Source organism: Balaenoptera physalus (genome assembly GCF_965194825.1).
Source record: "Balaenoptera physalus genome assembly, chromosome: 5".
Classification (NCBI taxonomy): Eukaryota; Metazoa; Chordata; class Mammalia; order Artiodactyla; family Balaenopteridae; genus Balaenoptera; species Balaenoptera physalus.
Window position 1 is genome coordinate 109,443,357 of NC_138884.1, and position 16,430 is coordinate 109,459,786.

General features: G+C 41.7%; 1 protein-coding gene across 6 annotated transcripts in view; it reads left to right on the forward strand.

Annotated features, from left to right (window-relative positions):
- BOD1L1 (biorientation of chromosomes in cell division 1 like 1) overlaps positions 1–16,430 on the forward strand; it is a 54,881-nt gene that overhangs the window by 23,443 nt on the left and 15,008 nt on the right. For 5 of the 6 annotated variants that reach the window (XM_082461964.1, XM_082461959.1, XM_082461960.1 and 2 more), the window contains exons 10-16: positions 1,419–7,389; positions 9,260–9,324; positions 10,201–10,285; positions 12,438–12,481; positions 13,923–13,980; positions 15,222–15,292; positions 15,905–15,977. In XM_082461964.1, coding sequence (XP_082318090.1) covers positions 1,419–7,389; positions 9,260–9,324; positions 10,201–10,285; positions 12,438–12,481; positions 13,923–13,980; positions 15,222–15,292; positions 15,905–15,977 — 6,367 coding nt within the window. The remainder of the gene's footprint in view (positions 1–1,418; positions 7,390–9,259; positions 9,325–10,200; positions 10,286–12,437; positions 12,482–13,922; positions 13,981–15,221; positions 15,293–15,904; positions 15,978–16,430) is intronic. The other variant, XM_082461962.1, reaches the window with a different exon arrangement.

The window sequence follows — 16,430 nt, forward strand, 5'->3', positions numbered from 1 at the left end:
ATTGTATGCTGTAACTTCCTAATTATAATATTTGATTGTATATTATATTGAATACCATAATTTAAGCATTTCTCCTTAGTTGAGCACTTAGATTGTTTCTAAGATGTGATCATTTTAAATAGTAAAAATACGTACATAAAACTACCCCAAAAATGTTCAATAAATACATTTCTTCTCCTTTTTGCCTTATTTTCTTGGGATAAACTTTTGTTTTCACTGGGTTTAAATGTTTACGTATACTGCCATATTTATAACTCTGTAGCTGAACTATCTTAACGCTTGTAAGGGAGACACTAATGGTTTAATAATTATTTATGCATAGCCAGTAAATGTTCTTGATGTCTATCCAGAAATTAGAGGCATATTTATAAGTATATCCTGATATTCTAATGGCATATCTTTAAATATTTAACTTTATTTTATGAGAAATTTCTGTGAAAAATGATCTCATAAAATTTTATTCACATTAATTGGTTAGAACTTACTGTAAAATTAGGTTGATGAAATCCCTGTTCTTTCTTTGAGGAGTTTAATTTTAAAGTACTTTTTTAAGATCTTGCTATGTCCTGGTCCCAATATTAGTAGTTGTTGAAATGTAAAAAGGTGCAGTGATATACTTACCCAGAGACACAGAGGGCTTTCTGAGGACTTCAGCCCATTTTTTGAATAAGAATAATTATAGGTAGTCCATAAGTCTTTATTAGAGTGTGCTTAGTCATTAACATTAATCCCCTCAGTGCTGTACTGTGGCGTAGGGAGGAAAGTTTGGATGTTTTGGTCTATCAGTATCTTCCCTTGGATACATCAACGTATACATACGTTATATATAACATTATTATTACCGTGATTTATTGTGTGCATTTGAAGCTTCCTAAGTAGCTTGTCTTGCAGGTAACCTAAATTCATGGAGTTCCCATAAATAATTTGGGTTTCTATATTAAAATATAAGAAACCTTTATTTCATTGCAAAATTTTTAAATTGCCTTCATTAGGGTTTCAGCTTTTGGACTAAAAAGAACATTGCTTTGTCATTCTTTCAGCTTATATTTATTAATGACCACTGGGCATTAGTGGGCTTTAGCAACTTAGAGTTTAAGAAGGCCTCCTAAATGCATGGATGCATCTCAGGAGAAAGAACTACTCTCTAAAAAGATGCTGCAATGTAGTGGGAAGGGTACTACACTCAGATTGAAATTATCTGAACTCGTTGCTGGGTGTCAAGTTATTGAATCATGCTGAGTTTCAGGTTCCTGATGCATAGAATGAAGTTAACAATATCTACTGGCTGCTGGCAAAGGTTCAATAAGTAAGGTGTAACATGTGACAGCACTCAACGTACTATATGCACCCAAATGTTAGATGTGAATATAAAAATTAATGTTAGTATTTCTTATATTTTAACTTTTATTTTCTTACAGCATTGTGAAAAGGAAAAAGTATCTTCTTCAAAGGACTTGAAGCACATTCATGCAAAGAGTGAACCAAGTAAACCTGCTCGGAGACTTTCAGAGTCTTTGCATTCAGCTGATGAAAACAAAAATGAATCCAAAATAGAAAGGGAACATAAAAGACGGACATCAACCCCTGTTGTGGTGGAAGGGGTGCAGGAAGAGACTGACATGAGAGATGGGAAGAGGCCAGTGGAACGGTCAGAAGGTGGCACAGAAGAACCCCAGAAACAGAAATGCACACTTAAAAATGAAAAGCATCCAAAGAAGGATGATTCTGAAACACCACACTTGAGAAGCCTGCCTAAGAAAGAGACAAAATCCTCCAAGGACAAGCCTGAAAAAGAGAAAACTTTGTCAGAAGACAAACTGTCTACAAAACATAAGTATAAAGGTGACAGTACACATAAAACAGGTGATGAGACTGAGCTTCACTCTTCTGAGAAAGGCTTGAAAGTTGATGAAAATATTCAGAAGCCAAGTCAACAAACAAGGCTTTCTTCAGATGATAAAGCTGAACGAAAAAGTAAACATAGGAATGAAAGGAAATTATCAATTTTGGGCAAAGATGGTAAACCAGTTTCTGAATATATTATAAAAACCGATGAGAATGTTCGTAAAGAAAACAACAAAAAAGAGAGACACGGGTCAGCCGACAAAACTAAGGCAGAGCACAAATCAAGAAGATCAAGTGATTCTAAAATTCAGAAAGATTCTCTGAGTTCCAAGCAACATGGAAGCACATTACAGAGAAGAAGTGAAAGTTACTCAGAGGATAAATGTGATACGGACTCGACTAATGTAGATAGTATTTCAAAAGCAGAAGAGGTTGTTCACAAGGAGAAGCGAAGAACCAAGAGCTTGTTAGAAGAGAAACTGGTGTTAAAGTCTAAATCCAAAAGCCAAGGCAAACAGTTAAAAGCAGTTGAAACAGAATCACAAGAAAATGTCATGAAACAGGTGACCACTTCAAAACCAGATAAGGAGAAGAACATAGAAGAAAGTGACCCAGATAGGCTGCGGAAGTCTAGAGTTGAAGACAGACCTTCTGAAGAAAGTGGTATGGAACCTGCATCAGAGAGCACTGCCTCTTCAACACACGGTGCACAGAGAGAGTCCAGTCACAGAGCGAAGTTACCACTAGCAAAGGAGAAGCACAAGGGTGATAAAGAGTCAACCTCCGCCAGACTTGAGAGAAGGTTATCAGATGGGCACAAAAGCAGGAGCTTAAAGCATAGTAGTAAGGATGTGAAAAAGAAGGAAGAAAATAAATCAGAGGACAAGGATGGTAAGGAAGTTGACAGCAGTCATGAAAAGCCCAGAGGAAACAGTTCAGTCTTGGAAAAGAAATTAAGCAGAAGGTTGTGTGAAAATCGAAGAGGAAGCTTATCCCAAGAAATGACCAAAGGAGAAGAAAAACCAGCAGCAAACCCTTTGGGTACTCCCAGTAGTTCCTCCCTTCAGAGACCCAAAAAAAGCGGTGATCCTGCCTTGATGCCCGAGCAAGAGCCAATGGAAATTGATCTGGAGCTGGCCATGGAAAATGCATTGGAAGTACCCAAAACCCAAAACATCAGAAGCAGTAGTTCTCAGCAAGACATTGACTCAGAAAATATTACAAAACAAAAAACCAGCACTACCGTTCTAAAGGATGAGTTACGAACTTCCACGGTAGATTCAAAAACAGCAGCGCCAGCCTGTAAATCAGGACGTGGAACAGGAACCATTGGTAATTCTGAAAAGCACGCTGATCATAAAAGCACCCTGACCAAGAAAGTGCAGCTCCAAAGTGCTGTGTCCAAACCGAATCCCGGGGAGAAAGAGCCTGCTCAACAAGGAACTCATGAAATGAATGTAGACTCTGAAACGAGTCATCGATTGTTACCTTGTGCCCTGTCAGAAAGCGACAGGGCACAAAAGAATTTGAAAAACACCACCAGACCCACTGAAGAACGTGTTGCTCAAGGAGATACTGCTCTTGAACATTCCACAAATGTAGACTCCTCCCCGTCCTTAAGTTCTGTGACTGCTGTGCCTCAGAAACAATCTCATGATTCAGGTGTAACTCCTTTAGTTGACAAAAGAACTGTTTCAGAAGGTGGCACAGCCAGCACCTTGCTTGTGGACCACTCTGAAATCCCTAACCAAAGCTTGACTGTTAGGGAATCAGAAGGCCCTAGGACAAGTGACAGCAAAGAAGGTGATGCAGTTTCCACAGTAGATAAACCAGCAAAAGCAAGCATGGATAACAAAAGACACATTCCAGAAGGTTCCCAGGCCACTGTACTCCACAGCAAACAAGGAAAAGTAAACGCGCCTCTTGGTAGTGAGTTAACAGACATGACTATGCAAAATGAGAATGTTATCAAAGAAGGTGGCTCAATGGACGTGGCTGGGAAAGGAAGTAACTTGAGTTCAAAGCAGACAATTAAAGCTTCTGTAGAAAATGGCCAAAAGGATGGCATTGCTGTTGATCAGGTGGTAAGTGTGAGTACAGAAAAAGATGCTGAAACTGTTGGACTTAAGCATAATAGAGGCCCAGGTGAAATAGAAAACATGCCAACTGATGCTGACAGAAGGAATGACAACAGTGAGGTGGACACCAGTGCTGAAAGCAACACTGTATCCTCTGTTTTACACCAAAGGAGCGGGAAAGCTGAGACTGCAACAGCTGGGTCTGGTAGAGCAGAAAAGACTTCCATTGCCACCAGTACTGAAGGGAAGGACAGAGGTGTTCCCCTAAACCCAGTAAAGGAGGGGGATGCCACAACCACGTCTGCAGAGACAGCAGAGGGCAGGGTGGCTGTGCCTTGCACAAGCATCGAGGCAGATGAAGGCCTCACGATGGGTGTGCACTCCAGAAAGCACTCTCTTCACGTCAGGCTGGAAGCCAGGGAAGGCACCATCTTTGCTGCAGCAGAGGAGGGTGGGGGCGTCGTCACAGAAGGATTTGCTGAAAGTGAAACTTTCCTCACAAGCACCAAGGAAGGAGAAAGTGGAGAGTGCACTGTGGCCGAGCCAGAAGAAAGAGTGGCTGACCCAGTGACGGCTCCCGCAGGGACCACCGAAGATGACGTCAATAGCGCGGCACCCGAAGAGAAGGATGATGCTGTGACCAGTGCAGGCTCCGAGGGGAAGTGTGATGGTTCTTCAAGTGGAGACTCAGGACTCGTGGAGGGAACGGTTACTTTTATTAGCGAGGTTGAAAGTGATGGAGCGGTAACAAGTGCTGGCACAGAAATCAGAGAAGGGTCCCTAAGCAGTGAAGAGGTGGATGGATTCCAGAGAAATATGATGAGAGTGGGCCCCAAGAAGGAAACTGAGGGGACTGTGACGTGTACAGGAGCAGAACGGAGAAGTGATAGCTTCGTCATGTGCTCAGTAGCTGGTGCAGGGCCACAGGAGGAGCGGAGGGTTACAGGGGCCCCTGAGGTCACAGTAGATAACGACACGCCAGCGGGAGCCAGTCCCACCCAGGAGGGAGGCGGGTCTGTGAACGACGGCCCAGAAGGTGAAAGCGCGGTCACCAGCACAGGGATAACAGAGGAAGATGGGGAGGGGCCGGCAAGTTGCACAGGTTCAGAAGAGAGCAGCGAAGGCTTTGCTCTAAGTTCCGAATCAGAAGAAAACGGAGAGAGTGCAATGGACAGCACAGTTGCCAAAGACGCCACTAACATACCATTAGTCGCTGCTGGTCCGTGCGATGATGAAGACATTGTGACCAGCACAGGCGCGAAGGAGGAAGATGATGAAGGGGAGGGTGTTGTGACCAGTACTGGAAGAGGAAATGAGATAGGGCACGCGTCAACATGCACAGGGATCGAAGAAGGAGGTGAAGGGGTGTCCGTTTGTGAAAGTGCAGAAGAAGGGGATGGTCGGATTGGCACTGCGGTGGGGCATGTGGAAGCCGAGGCCGGGGCTGCCATCCCGAATGCAAATGAGAGTAATGTTGATAGCATGAGCGGTGCCGAGAAGGACATTAAAGATGCAGAGATCTGCTCCAGTGCCAAAGGGATTGTGGAAAGCAGTGTGACCAGCGCAGGAAAGGGCGAAGTGGCTCCAGTTCGTGAAGGTTGCGAGGGTCCCATGACTAGTGCAGCTTCAGATCACGGTGACAGTCAGCTCACCAGAAAAGAAAAAGTCGACGATACCAGTATTTCCACTGGCCTGGTGGGGGGCAGTTATGAGGCTCTTGTATCCGGTGCAGTCCCAGAATATGAGGCTCATCACACATCACCAGGCGAAAAAGCAGATGAAGGTATCATCACCTCTGTGGAAAATGAAGACTGTGACGGCCTTGTGGCTGCTAAAGCCAGTGTCAGTATTACCAACCAGGCTTGTTTAGCCAGCAGTAAAAGTCAAGGTAAAGGCTTGATGATTTCTACCAGTACAACAAATGATTTCACCCTGCAGCTAAACACGATGGTAGACATGGAAGAAGGTCGTTCAAGTGCCCTGAGAACTGAAGAAAGTGTGGAAGGCCCCAGAATGAACGTGGAAGAATTCGAGGTCCCCATGCCTAGCGCGGTGTCAGGCGATGAGAGCCAACTCCCGGCTGCTAGAAACGAGGAGAAAGACGAGTGTGCCATGATTTCCACAAGCATAGGGGAGGAGTTCGAAGTGCCCATTTCCAGTGCAACAACCATCCAAGGTGCCGAGAGTCAGCAGCCAGTTGTAGCAGTTGAAGAAAGAGCTAAAGGGCCAGTCTTGATGAGCGCCGATGACTTCGATGTGCCCATGCCCAGCGCACCTGTGGAAGCCGAGAGCCCCCTCGCTTCAACCAGCAAGGAGGAGAAAGATGAGTGTGCCCTCATTTCCACCAGCATCGCAGAAGAGTGCGAGACCTCCATTTGTGGTGTGGCTGTGGGAAGGGAACATGAGCGATCCACCCCAGGCATGGAAGAGAAAGATGGGAGTGCCATCATCTCAACAAGCTCAGTAGAAGACTGCGAGGGCCCAGTGTCCAGTGCTGTCCCTCAGGAGGAAGTCCATCCCTTGGTCACACCAGCGGAGGAGATGAGTGACACTGCCATGATTTCCACCAGCACCTCGGAAGGACGTGAGGCAGTCATGGTGGGCGCCGTCCCACAGGATGAAGATCAGCCCACCATTGCGGGAACAGAGGACTTGAGTGATGCCGCCATCATCTCCACCAGCACAGCCGAATGTGTGCTGGCCGCCACTGGCCTAGACAGGCACGAAGAGAATCAGCTGACTGCAGGCAGCCCTGAAGGAAAAGATGACCTGTCACCCTCGAAGATGAACAAGGCTGAGGCCCCTCTGCCAAGCCTAATTGCTGAGGACAACTGTCAGTATCCTGGGCCATCAACAGGAGGAAAGGAAGTGGGCCCCGTGGTGCCAGTGGGCACCAGGGAAGGGCACGACAGGGTGTTGGTCAACGTGCTCTCTGCAGGTGCTGGGTGTGCATCAGAGACAGAGAAGTCTGGCAAGGACTGTGCGGGCAAAGTTCAGAGAGAAGATGAAAGCCCTGAGGCAGGGACGTCGGGGGACAGCACTCAAGGCAGGTGTCCAGCAGGCGTTAGTGTGGACTTGCCTCTCGACCCTCGAGGACCAGAGCAGGCAGCCAAGGACTCCTCCATCAGGGTGCTCTGTTTGACAGCCATAAATACTGGTGCTAAAAAAGCTGATGATCAGCAGGGGCCTGAGGGCAACTTGAAAACCACCACCACTGAATGTATCAATGGCCAAGAATCAGAAATTGCTCCTTCTCATATGACAGTCCTTCCTGCTACCTACGCTGTAGCTCCCTCGGCTCCTAAATGCAAGCAGGACTTGACTGTCAGGAGTGATCACAGTGGCAAGTGGACTGCTCCGGCATCTGCTGAGAAAACAGGGGATGGTAACAGCATGACCATGTCCTTCCAGGAAGAAGGAGGCCTTGAAGTCACTGTTTCTTCTGAAGAAAACTTGCGTAACATAGGTGAGAATCTCTTAAGTGCAAATTGTCGCATTTTACAAAGATAGTTGTGTGTAGAGGACATTTAAGACAATCTTCCAAAAGATGGTTTGGGTTCTAGAACGTCACAAAATAGCTCTCATTCAACTTGAAGGTCAAGCTTCTCTAAAATTGTGTTTAAAAGCTTAAAGCCTTAGACCTGCTTCTCATGTGTGATGAGGCCAGAGGCTGAGAGCCAGGTCATCAGCTGGCCAAGTGTTGTCTGCAGGACTGTTGCAAGTCACTAAACCTCTTGGACCTTCAGGTTTCTTATCAATCAAAATGAAGATCCCTTACAACAACGTATGAAATCACCCTCATTTTACAAATGAAGAAAAAGATTCAGAGAGTTTAAATAACTTGCAAAGTACTCAGGTGCCTCTTAGAAAAAAATTACTTCTGAGCCTCAGTTTTCTGTTGTATAAAAGGGGATAATAGTACAAAAACAAGCATCATTCCAACCCTTATCTGACTGACAGACTTGAAATATGTGTCAGTTCAGTCTGGCTGGCTACTTCTAATCGAGGGAGCACATTATTTTTTTTAATGGAGTTTATTGTTCATATAAATGAGTTAGTTTCTGGTTTAGAATTGTTTGAAAAGGAAAAGAAACGCGTTCCTTCCTGGTAGATTTCAGAGAGTGCTGGTCTTGTTAGAAACAGTTGGTAACTTTCAAAGGTGTAAGCTTTGAGCTCAGTCATTCATACGCTCCCACTTCAGACACATTACACCAGGTACCACTATGTATTCAAAGATAAATAGTCAAGATGGGAAAACAGCTGTGAATCTAGCCATGTATAGTAACATAGGCCATGACACTGCAGTGTGACAGGTGCTTAGAATAGGGTTAACCACAGAATGCTGTGAGAACTCGGAGGGGGCACATGGGCTGGACTTGAAGGGATCAGGGATGTTGTCTTCCTTTCTACTCTGATTGTATAAATTGTAGCATCCTGGACTTTTCAACTGGAATAGACCTTAGATACCATCTAAATGCAGCCTCCAGAGGCTGAGGCCAGTAGGTTTAGTCCTGTTCATTATAGGGACTTAGGAGACATTAAGAAATGTTCCAAGGGTTGAAATAAATGACTAAAATTTTTCATTGATTTTAGCTTAGGGTAAATTGAACACTGTGGAAGTTTTTATGACTCAACCATTGCTACAGTCTATTATTCCTCCTGCCTCCCCTCTTTTCTTCCCCCTAAAGGAACAGAAATAGGAGGGCTTTTAGCAAAGGCAAGCTTGCAGCCTCTTGGAGAAAGGAAGGGTTTTCTTTGGAGGCTTACATGTGGGCAGGTGAGAGAAACTAGAAGTCACAGGACAGAAGAGAGAAGGAAAGAAACGACCAAGACAGGGATAGGTTTGAGTCTCTAGCAGAGAAAATTCTGTTCTCTTTTTATCCACTTCACAGTTTTTAACTTTATGTTCAACTTTGCTGTGTCAGCATGAAGCAAGTACAGTGAGTCTATTCACAAATCACCTTCTTTATTGGGAATATACCACAGTGGCCTAGAATATTTTCTTTTAGGGACAAACTTGATGTAGATCACTATAGAAAAATTCTTGGAAATAAGACATCCTCACAAATAATATTGTATCATTCTTTGTGGGCAGCCATCTTAACAGCAAAAAAACATTTTCACACCCCCTCCACCAAAAATGAGTAAATGACCCCTTGCCGGTCATCTGAGAATTTTCGTATATATTCTTTTTTACTGTTTTCTATTGACAGCAAAATAAAACAGCAAAGGAAGAGGGCATGGAGTACTAGATAACAACATTCTGTTACCTTTTGATTCAGGATGTATTTTGCAAGCAAATTCTTAAATTGATTTAGTGCTTTGAATTTCTTTAGGCACTGAAGAGTCTCCATTGAATGATTTGGGAGGATTGGGACTGAAAGCCAACTTGAAAACTGAGGTATGGCTGGTAATTCAGTTATGCTGAACTGTCAGTGGTGTAAGTACCTTTTCACCATATATAGACATATGTACACTTGAGCAGAATATATTTCCTGTATTCTGTATAGCTTACAAGCAGAGTATAGCTTCTAATTGTACTTAAGACATTTAAGTTTTGTTATTGTCACATCCTATAGGGGAAAAGCTAAGAACCTCAATAATCTCAGTTAATAGTGCCATCATCAATTCCATCCACTCAAACCAGAAACCCAAGAGTCACCCTCAGTCACCCCACATTCAGTCCATTTCCAAAATATAACTTGAATCCATCTATTTCTATTTCTACAGCTTCCACATAATCTAAGCCATGACTTCAGTAGTGTCCCCATTGGACTTTCTTCCTCTCCGGTCCCTCCTCTAGTCTTCACACAGCCCTGAGAGCTATCTTGAAAAACATGTCATTGCTCCACTTGAAATTTCCAGTGGCTTCCCATCATACTTAGAATAAAATCTAGTTTTGGGAGTGTTTTTTGTTTTTGTTTTTGTTTTTTTATCACAGCGGGCACTGCAGTGGTTCAGGGTGAGCTGTGGTGAGACTTGAGCCTCTTGAGGAAGTGGGGCAGATCAGGAAAGGCCTTGTGTGTTGTACTCTTTTACTTTAAAGCAATAGGAGAGCCATTGATGGATGAAATTAGTTTTATCATATCTTATTTTATTTTTTTGTTTCTGAAGGTTGACAGTATTCATTTTTAAATTTCACAAACTTGAAAGTAGACTTTTATATTGTCACAGGATGCTGGGTGTTTTTTTTAATTCACTTGAGGTGAATTAAACTTACCTTCTTATTTCAAAAACCTCATTTAACTTATTTGTTATGGTGCTTTGGACTTTTTAGGTATTTGTGCCATCAGAGGAAGAGAAAAATCATGAAATTCCTGCACCACCAGAAAGTCCAAGTGGGAGAAAGCTGAGTGGAATCGGTAAATTCCTTTTAGTGGTTGTTCACATTACTTTTTCCTTGCATGTGGTTTTATCGTTTATTGCCACATAAAATTAGTAGCTAACTTGTAATAAGACATCGACAGGCTATATGGATTTACCTCTCACTTTTTAACATAGGTTAGAGAGAACTCTTTTCTATTTCATTTTTAACTTATACTTTTTCTCATGAAGTATCAATATTATGTCAATCAATATTATGTAAGGTAATTGTTTAAATCCAATGTCTCCAAATAATTATGGCCAAACAAGTTGCTTTGGAGCAAACCCTTGCTCTAGCTCACAAAAGTGTCAGTGTGGCCCTCCCTGTCCTTTCAGGTGCTATCACAGTTCACTTCCAAAAGGCTAGTCTCCGGCCCCTGTTCCCACTTCTTTTAACCTCACGCTCATGGCTCCTGGGCTCTGGCAGTTGCCCAGTTACTGAAGCTACTCCCCACTTGCATAGCCTCCTCTCAGTCTCTCTGTGCAGTAGTATTCGGTGTCCACTAAGTATTTTTTAGGGGAGAGCCTCAGTGTCAGACGGGATTAGGACAGCGGCTCTCAAACACTTTGGTCTCAGGACCACTTTATACTTTACAAATGACTTCATCTAAATCTGATTACCTCCCAAAGGCCCTAACTCCAATACCATCACATTGGGGGTTAGGATTTCAGTATATGGGGTGGGTGGCAGTATATTCCATGTGAGGGGGACAGAAACATCCAGTCCATAGCATTCAAAAAACTGAAAAGTTCAGGTAAAGCATGATCCAGGAGCAAAGACACAGCTTGCAAAGGCCCAATTTCTTATCTTCTCCTTTAGCCCCCAGCAGAAGTAATCACTTTCTCATTCTTGGTCTTTAGGAAGATATCTTTGTGCTGTCAATCATGGCTGAAATCCTGAGACTTATTCTGATTCAGTTTAGGTACCTGAATTATACTGTTCTATAATTTTTTTTTTCACTCAGCCATATATTGTGGGCAGCCTTCATTGTCAGTGTACACAGATCAACTTCATTTGTTTTAATAGTGGTCTGTAACGCATTTTCCCATTTGTTATTTCAGTGGTCTCCAGTTTTTGTAGCTTTTACTAACTGCAGTGAGCTTCCATATGCATGTAACCATGCATTTCCCCAAGTGTTTTCATAAGAGTGAGTTGAGAGGTCAAAGAATATGTAAGTTTTGCATTTTCATTTCAAGCACTTGATACCCCCCCTAATTTGGAGGCAAATACTGAAGGATAAGTAGGTGTATATTCAGTGGACAAGGCAAAGAGAAAGGCAGTGTGTATAAATCCTCACCTGGAACTATCTGGGGCAGTCAGGGTGGGGACCTTCCAAGGCACAACCGTCTGAAAGGGCAGCCTTCAAAGTATGTGACCTCAGAAGCCTTATAAGCAAAAGTACCAGGCAGTCCTGGAAGACCACCGCAAGACCTGGTAAGCCATTCATGCTCACATGTTAAAACCCTAACGATGACTAATCTATCCAAAACTTGGACAGATGCATTAATTAAAATTTGTATGTATGTGTTATAATACAAATAATTAATATCTCATTTGTTAATTGTCGAGAAGGTAACATTTTTGGATTCTGAAGTCTTTTGTTCCCCCAGTTATATTTCAGGTTACTTTGCTGTGTTTAGGTACGGTTGAATAAGAGATCTACTTACGTAAAAGGAAGTTGTTTTTAAAAGAAAAATGTGTGTTCTGTCATTGTTGAGTAGAAACAGTAGACCCTGTACTTCAAGTTTCCAAAGAATATAAACAGACCATTGCTGTTTGAAGGGATAGGATCTAACTTTTCATTTGATGGCATTATTTTTAAATGAACCAGTGTTACACTGTCGCTTAACAGTTACAGCAAAGGCCTTCCTTCCACCGTCCTTCTAAGCTTCAGACGCCGACATGGTTACATCACTATAGTGATTTAATGGATCACTGCCATTACTGTAAAAATGCAGGCAACATTGTTTTTCTGGTAGTACGACAGAACACGGATTGTAGAATATAATTGGTCAGAATTTTATATTTCACAAAAGCAGCTAGGCCACTTAGCGACATATTCCGACTTAACTAAAAAGCTCTAAATTTGTTTCTCTGTGGTTCAGAAACAACATTCAGTTTCCTTATTTCTCATTTTTATTTTTGAACAGCTGAACTACAGAGGGAGCCTTTGTTGGTGATTGAATCACTAAATGTAAGTCACTGTAATGGTTAGAGTTGTGTTGTTATTAGTTGGGGTTGCTTTGATTTGGGGTTTTGAGAGCGATTACATTTAGGGGAGGGGCTGGCTGTGCATTTCTTTAGGAGACAGGACGTGCTCTCCATTCAAGTTCAACCTACTGACACCTTCAGTTTCATGTTCAACTATATCCACTGATGTCAGGAAATTTAGTTGTTTTTCTCAGAAAAAAGGAGTCACTCTGAATTCAGCAGCACTGTGTTCTAGTGGCTCTTCAGGACAATGTCATGAAACAGCACTAAGGAAATAGAAGGCGGCCCAGATCCCTCAGACTAGGGAACTCCCCTGGTAATCCTAATGAAATCCTTCAAAGAGCTAGGAGCTTTCTATTTTTTTATTACTATAATGGGATTGCAAATTGGACTGCGATGTCTTAAATTATCCTGGTGCTGTAGACCAAACCGACTTTATTTTAAGAACTAAAGTTTACTTTATGTCTTTAGAAACCTTTTGTGAAGATACTAAACTATAATTGCTATATATACATATTTTTTCCCAGCTGTGGCTCTCATAATCCCTTTTGTGCTTGAAAGAGTTGAGTTTGTGTTTTTTTTTTGGTTTTGTTTTTTTGTCTTTCTTAATGCATAGAGAAGTGAACATTTTGTAAAATGCTTGCAAATCACAGACAGCTACATTCTTTCCAGTGCCCCTAGAGGACTCAGAAGAGCTTTGCTTCCTACCAGACAACTGTGGCATCAGAGGGCTTACCTCACCCTGTTGAGACATCCCAGTCTGTATCTAGAAGCTCACACACAGTCTACTGAGTAAAAGGAAGAGAAAAGCCCCACTTGGTTCTGTTCAGGTTTACCCTCCAGGAGTTCAAAGGATTCTAAATGTGGCCGAAACCTCCAGAGCTCCCCAGCATCAGACCTTGTTTCCCCGAATCCCCCAGCAGCTGGCTTTTTCCCGTCTAAGCACAACTGTCCTTTCCAAATATGAAATTCTGTAGCTAGGATTTAGAATATCGTAGGATATTCTAAGACTTCCTCTCTGTGTTAAAAAAAAAAAAAAAGTACAGTTGACAAGATTTGCCAAAGGGAAACCTTATGACAGAATGACAGAACCCCTCAACATTTTTTAGTAAAGAAAATCTTCAGGGATTGTTGGATGGGAAGAGAAATCATAGAATTCGGAAATTTTTTCTCTCTTATTTCTTACTCTTTTGCCATAACCATTTTAAAGACAAGGAGAATAAACACAGTGTGATGCTAATTTGTTAAACTGAAACTTCTTCAAAAGGAAAATGCCCTATGCTCTTGAGCTTCTGAGTGAAATTTTTAAAAAAAACACGTACTCCATTTCCTTTAAGCGTTCCCACACACGGCCAGATTATTTTCTAGATATTCAAGATTTGTGTGAGATTATCCATAAGTAACTTTCTCTATTGCGTGTTTAGGTCGAAAATTCAGGCTCAAAAACAAATGAAATTCATAGCAAATCTCAAAGCAAAGAAGGTAAGTTAGTGAATTTCATAGTAGTAATTTTAATATTATAATTATCATTTGTTGAGTGCCTTCTGTGTGACATGCCCTGTGCTAATTATAATTAGTTTGCAAATTTTCACTCATCTAATTTATATGATCCATTACAATGAGTGTTAACAGCATCACATCTGTAGTTGAGGAAACTGAGGCATGGAGTGGTCCAGTGTCTCATTCAAGGCCACATAGCTTGTAAGTGGTGCCTTGCCTTAAATAGCTACTAGAACTTTGCCAGAAACCTCACAGTGGATTTATCCAATGTGGATACAAAATGTATAGCCCCCAGTGGTTTGTATCATAGGAGAGGCTCTGTGCTGAGTACTTAACCGTTGATTTCTGACAAGCAGTCTCAATTTGGTAGCAGATCAGGGACATCACATTTATGAGGCTCATCGCCCAGGAGTCAGGCCTCATTGCATGCAACCTGCAGAGACTGCCGACCCCAGAGGGATAATTCTCTTCTCAAAACAAAATATAGAATTTTGTTGAATCCTACTGATTTTGTTGATTCCCTATTCCAAGAATGGGGAAAGAGGTCTTAATCCCCTATACAGTTATTTTTATAACATGTTATACCATATTTCAAACCAAAGTAAAGCGGCAATAATTATAAACACCCATGTACCCATCACCTAGTTTTGTCATATCTTAAAATGCAGTATATTTGCTTCATAACTTTTTTAAAAAATGTTACAGATATAGTTGAATCCATATTATGCACCCCCCTCCCCAATCCCAATCTCTTTTTTGTCATGTTGACATGTATAACTAGTTACTTTACTTCAGTTGCTCTTTAGTATTTCATGGTGTGAATATACCACAGTTACTATTTTGCTTCTTTTGTTAGTGGACATTGAGGTTTTTTGCAACTTGTCCCAATTACAAAGAGAGCTACCATGCATGATCTATTGTTTTCCTTGGACACTTGTTCATACTGTGCTGCTACAGGAGCTGGGGGGAGAAATGGCTTTGAAATTTGCCATGTAAATTCCAGTGATTCTCTTCCCTCCTTCAACTCCATTTACTCAAGTCTAGAAATGGAAATCATGGAACTTACCTGACATAGTTTTTGTGAGGATCCCACCACAGTCATTTGTAAAGTATTCTTTCTTCTTTTCCTTCCCCCTTCCACACACACCCCTAAAATAAGTATTGGAGTGAATACTTAAGGTGGGGTTTTGTTTTTTCTTTTTTCTTTTGTATTTATTACTCAGAGATATCCAATAGTGGAAAAGACAACACAGAAGCCATAAGAAGTCATAATGTTGAAACAAATCCTAAAGAGGTGGGTTTTCATAAGAAACTCAAGTATTTCATGTTTTATGCATAGTGCTTTCTCCTGTGCACAAAGGCTTTTACCTCTTTGTGTATATAAGAAATTCAATGTATGTATTAAGAGTTCTCCATATCACTGTTACTTCTTTATGTTCTTGTAAGGTTTAGGTAATTTGGCAGGTCCCAGGTTATTTGGACATGTCCCTACGGTACAATCAAGGATGTTTTTTCATATAACTCCCATTCATCAGCCCTTTAGTAGGCCACCAAGAGGGGAGAAAAATGTTGCCAATTAATTTATGACATGCCATCAATTGTAAGACATAGTTTGACTTCAGAGGTGGTAAAATGAGAATTTTTTTTAACCTATTTTAGAATTGTTGAAATAACAGTATGTAACCAGAAATAGATATGGATATTTTGTATGGATTTATATTAAAATCTTAAAAAAAAAAACCTCAAGCTTACAAAATGAGTCTAATCCAAATCTAGATGCCAGAAGCATTATTCTAGATTTTTAAAAAATTTATTCCAAGGGCTAGAAACTAATACAATGTGCCCCTCTTTAAGTAGATTTGGATCCAAATTCTACTGCCTTTAATATAGTCACTCTTAATTCTAGGTTGAAGAGGAAGAAAGGCACATGCCTAAAAGAAAAGGAAAGAAGCAGTACCTCTCTTCAGAAGATGAACTGGGTATCTAGAATATACATGTTCCTGTTTTAGATATCTTTGAAAATCATATTATTTTCACATCCAAAATAATGGGCCGGTAACATAGAAAATTCTTGAGGGTAGCAATTGTTTACAACTCTTAACTCTAGTGTGTTTCCAGACCAGCTTGACACCTCCAGGGTCTTTTCTGGACTTGATCTAGAAACTAGATTATTCCCTGCAGAAGACCCAACCCCTGGAAATCACAAAAACCCAGGCTTCCTGTGTAACCTGGGCCTGGGCCCCAGCCAGGTGCCATCACGTAAATCTGATTCCCAAGAGCATGGTCTTAATTGCTAAGCCATACCTCTTAGGTGCTAACCTGTTCAGGAAGTTAAAAGTATCTGTGGACGGAGATTCCCTGGAGGTCCAGTGGTTAAGACTTGGCACTTTCACTGCCGTGGCCTGGGTTCAATCCCTGGTTGGGGAACCACA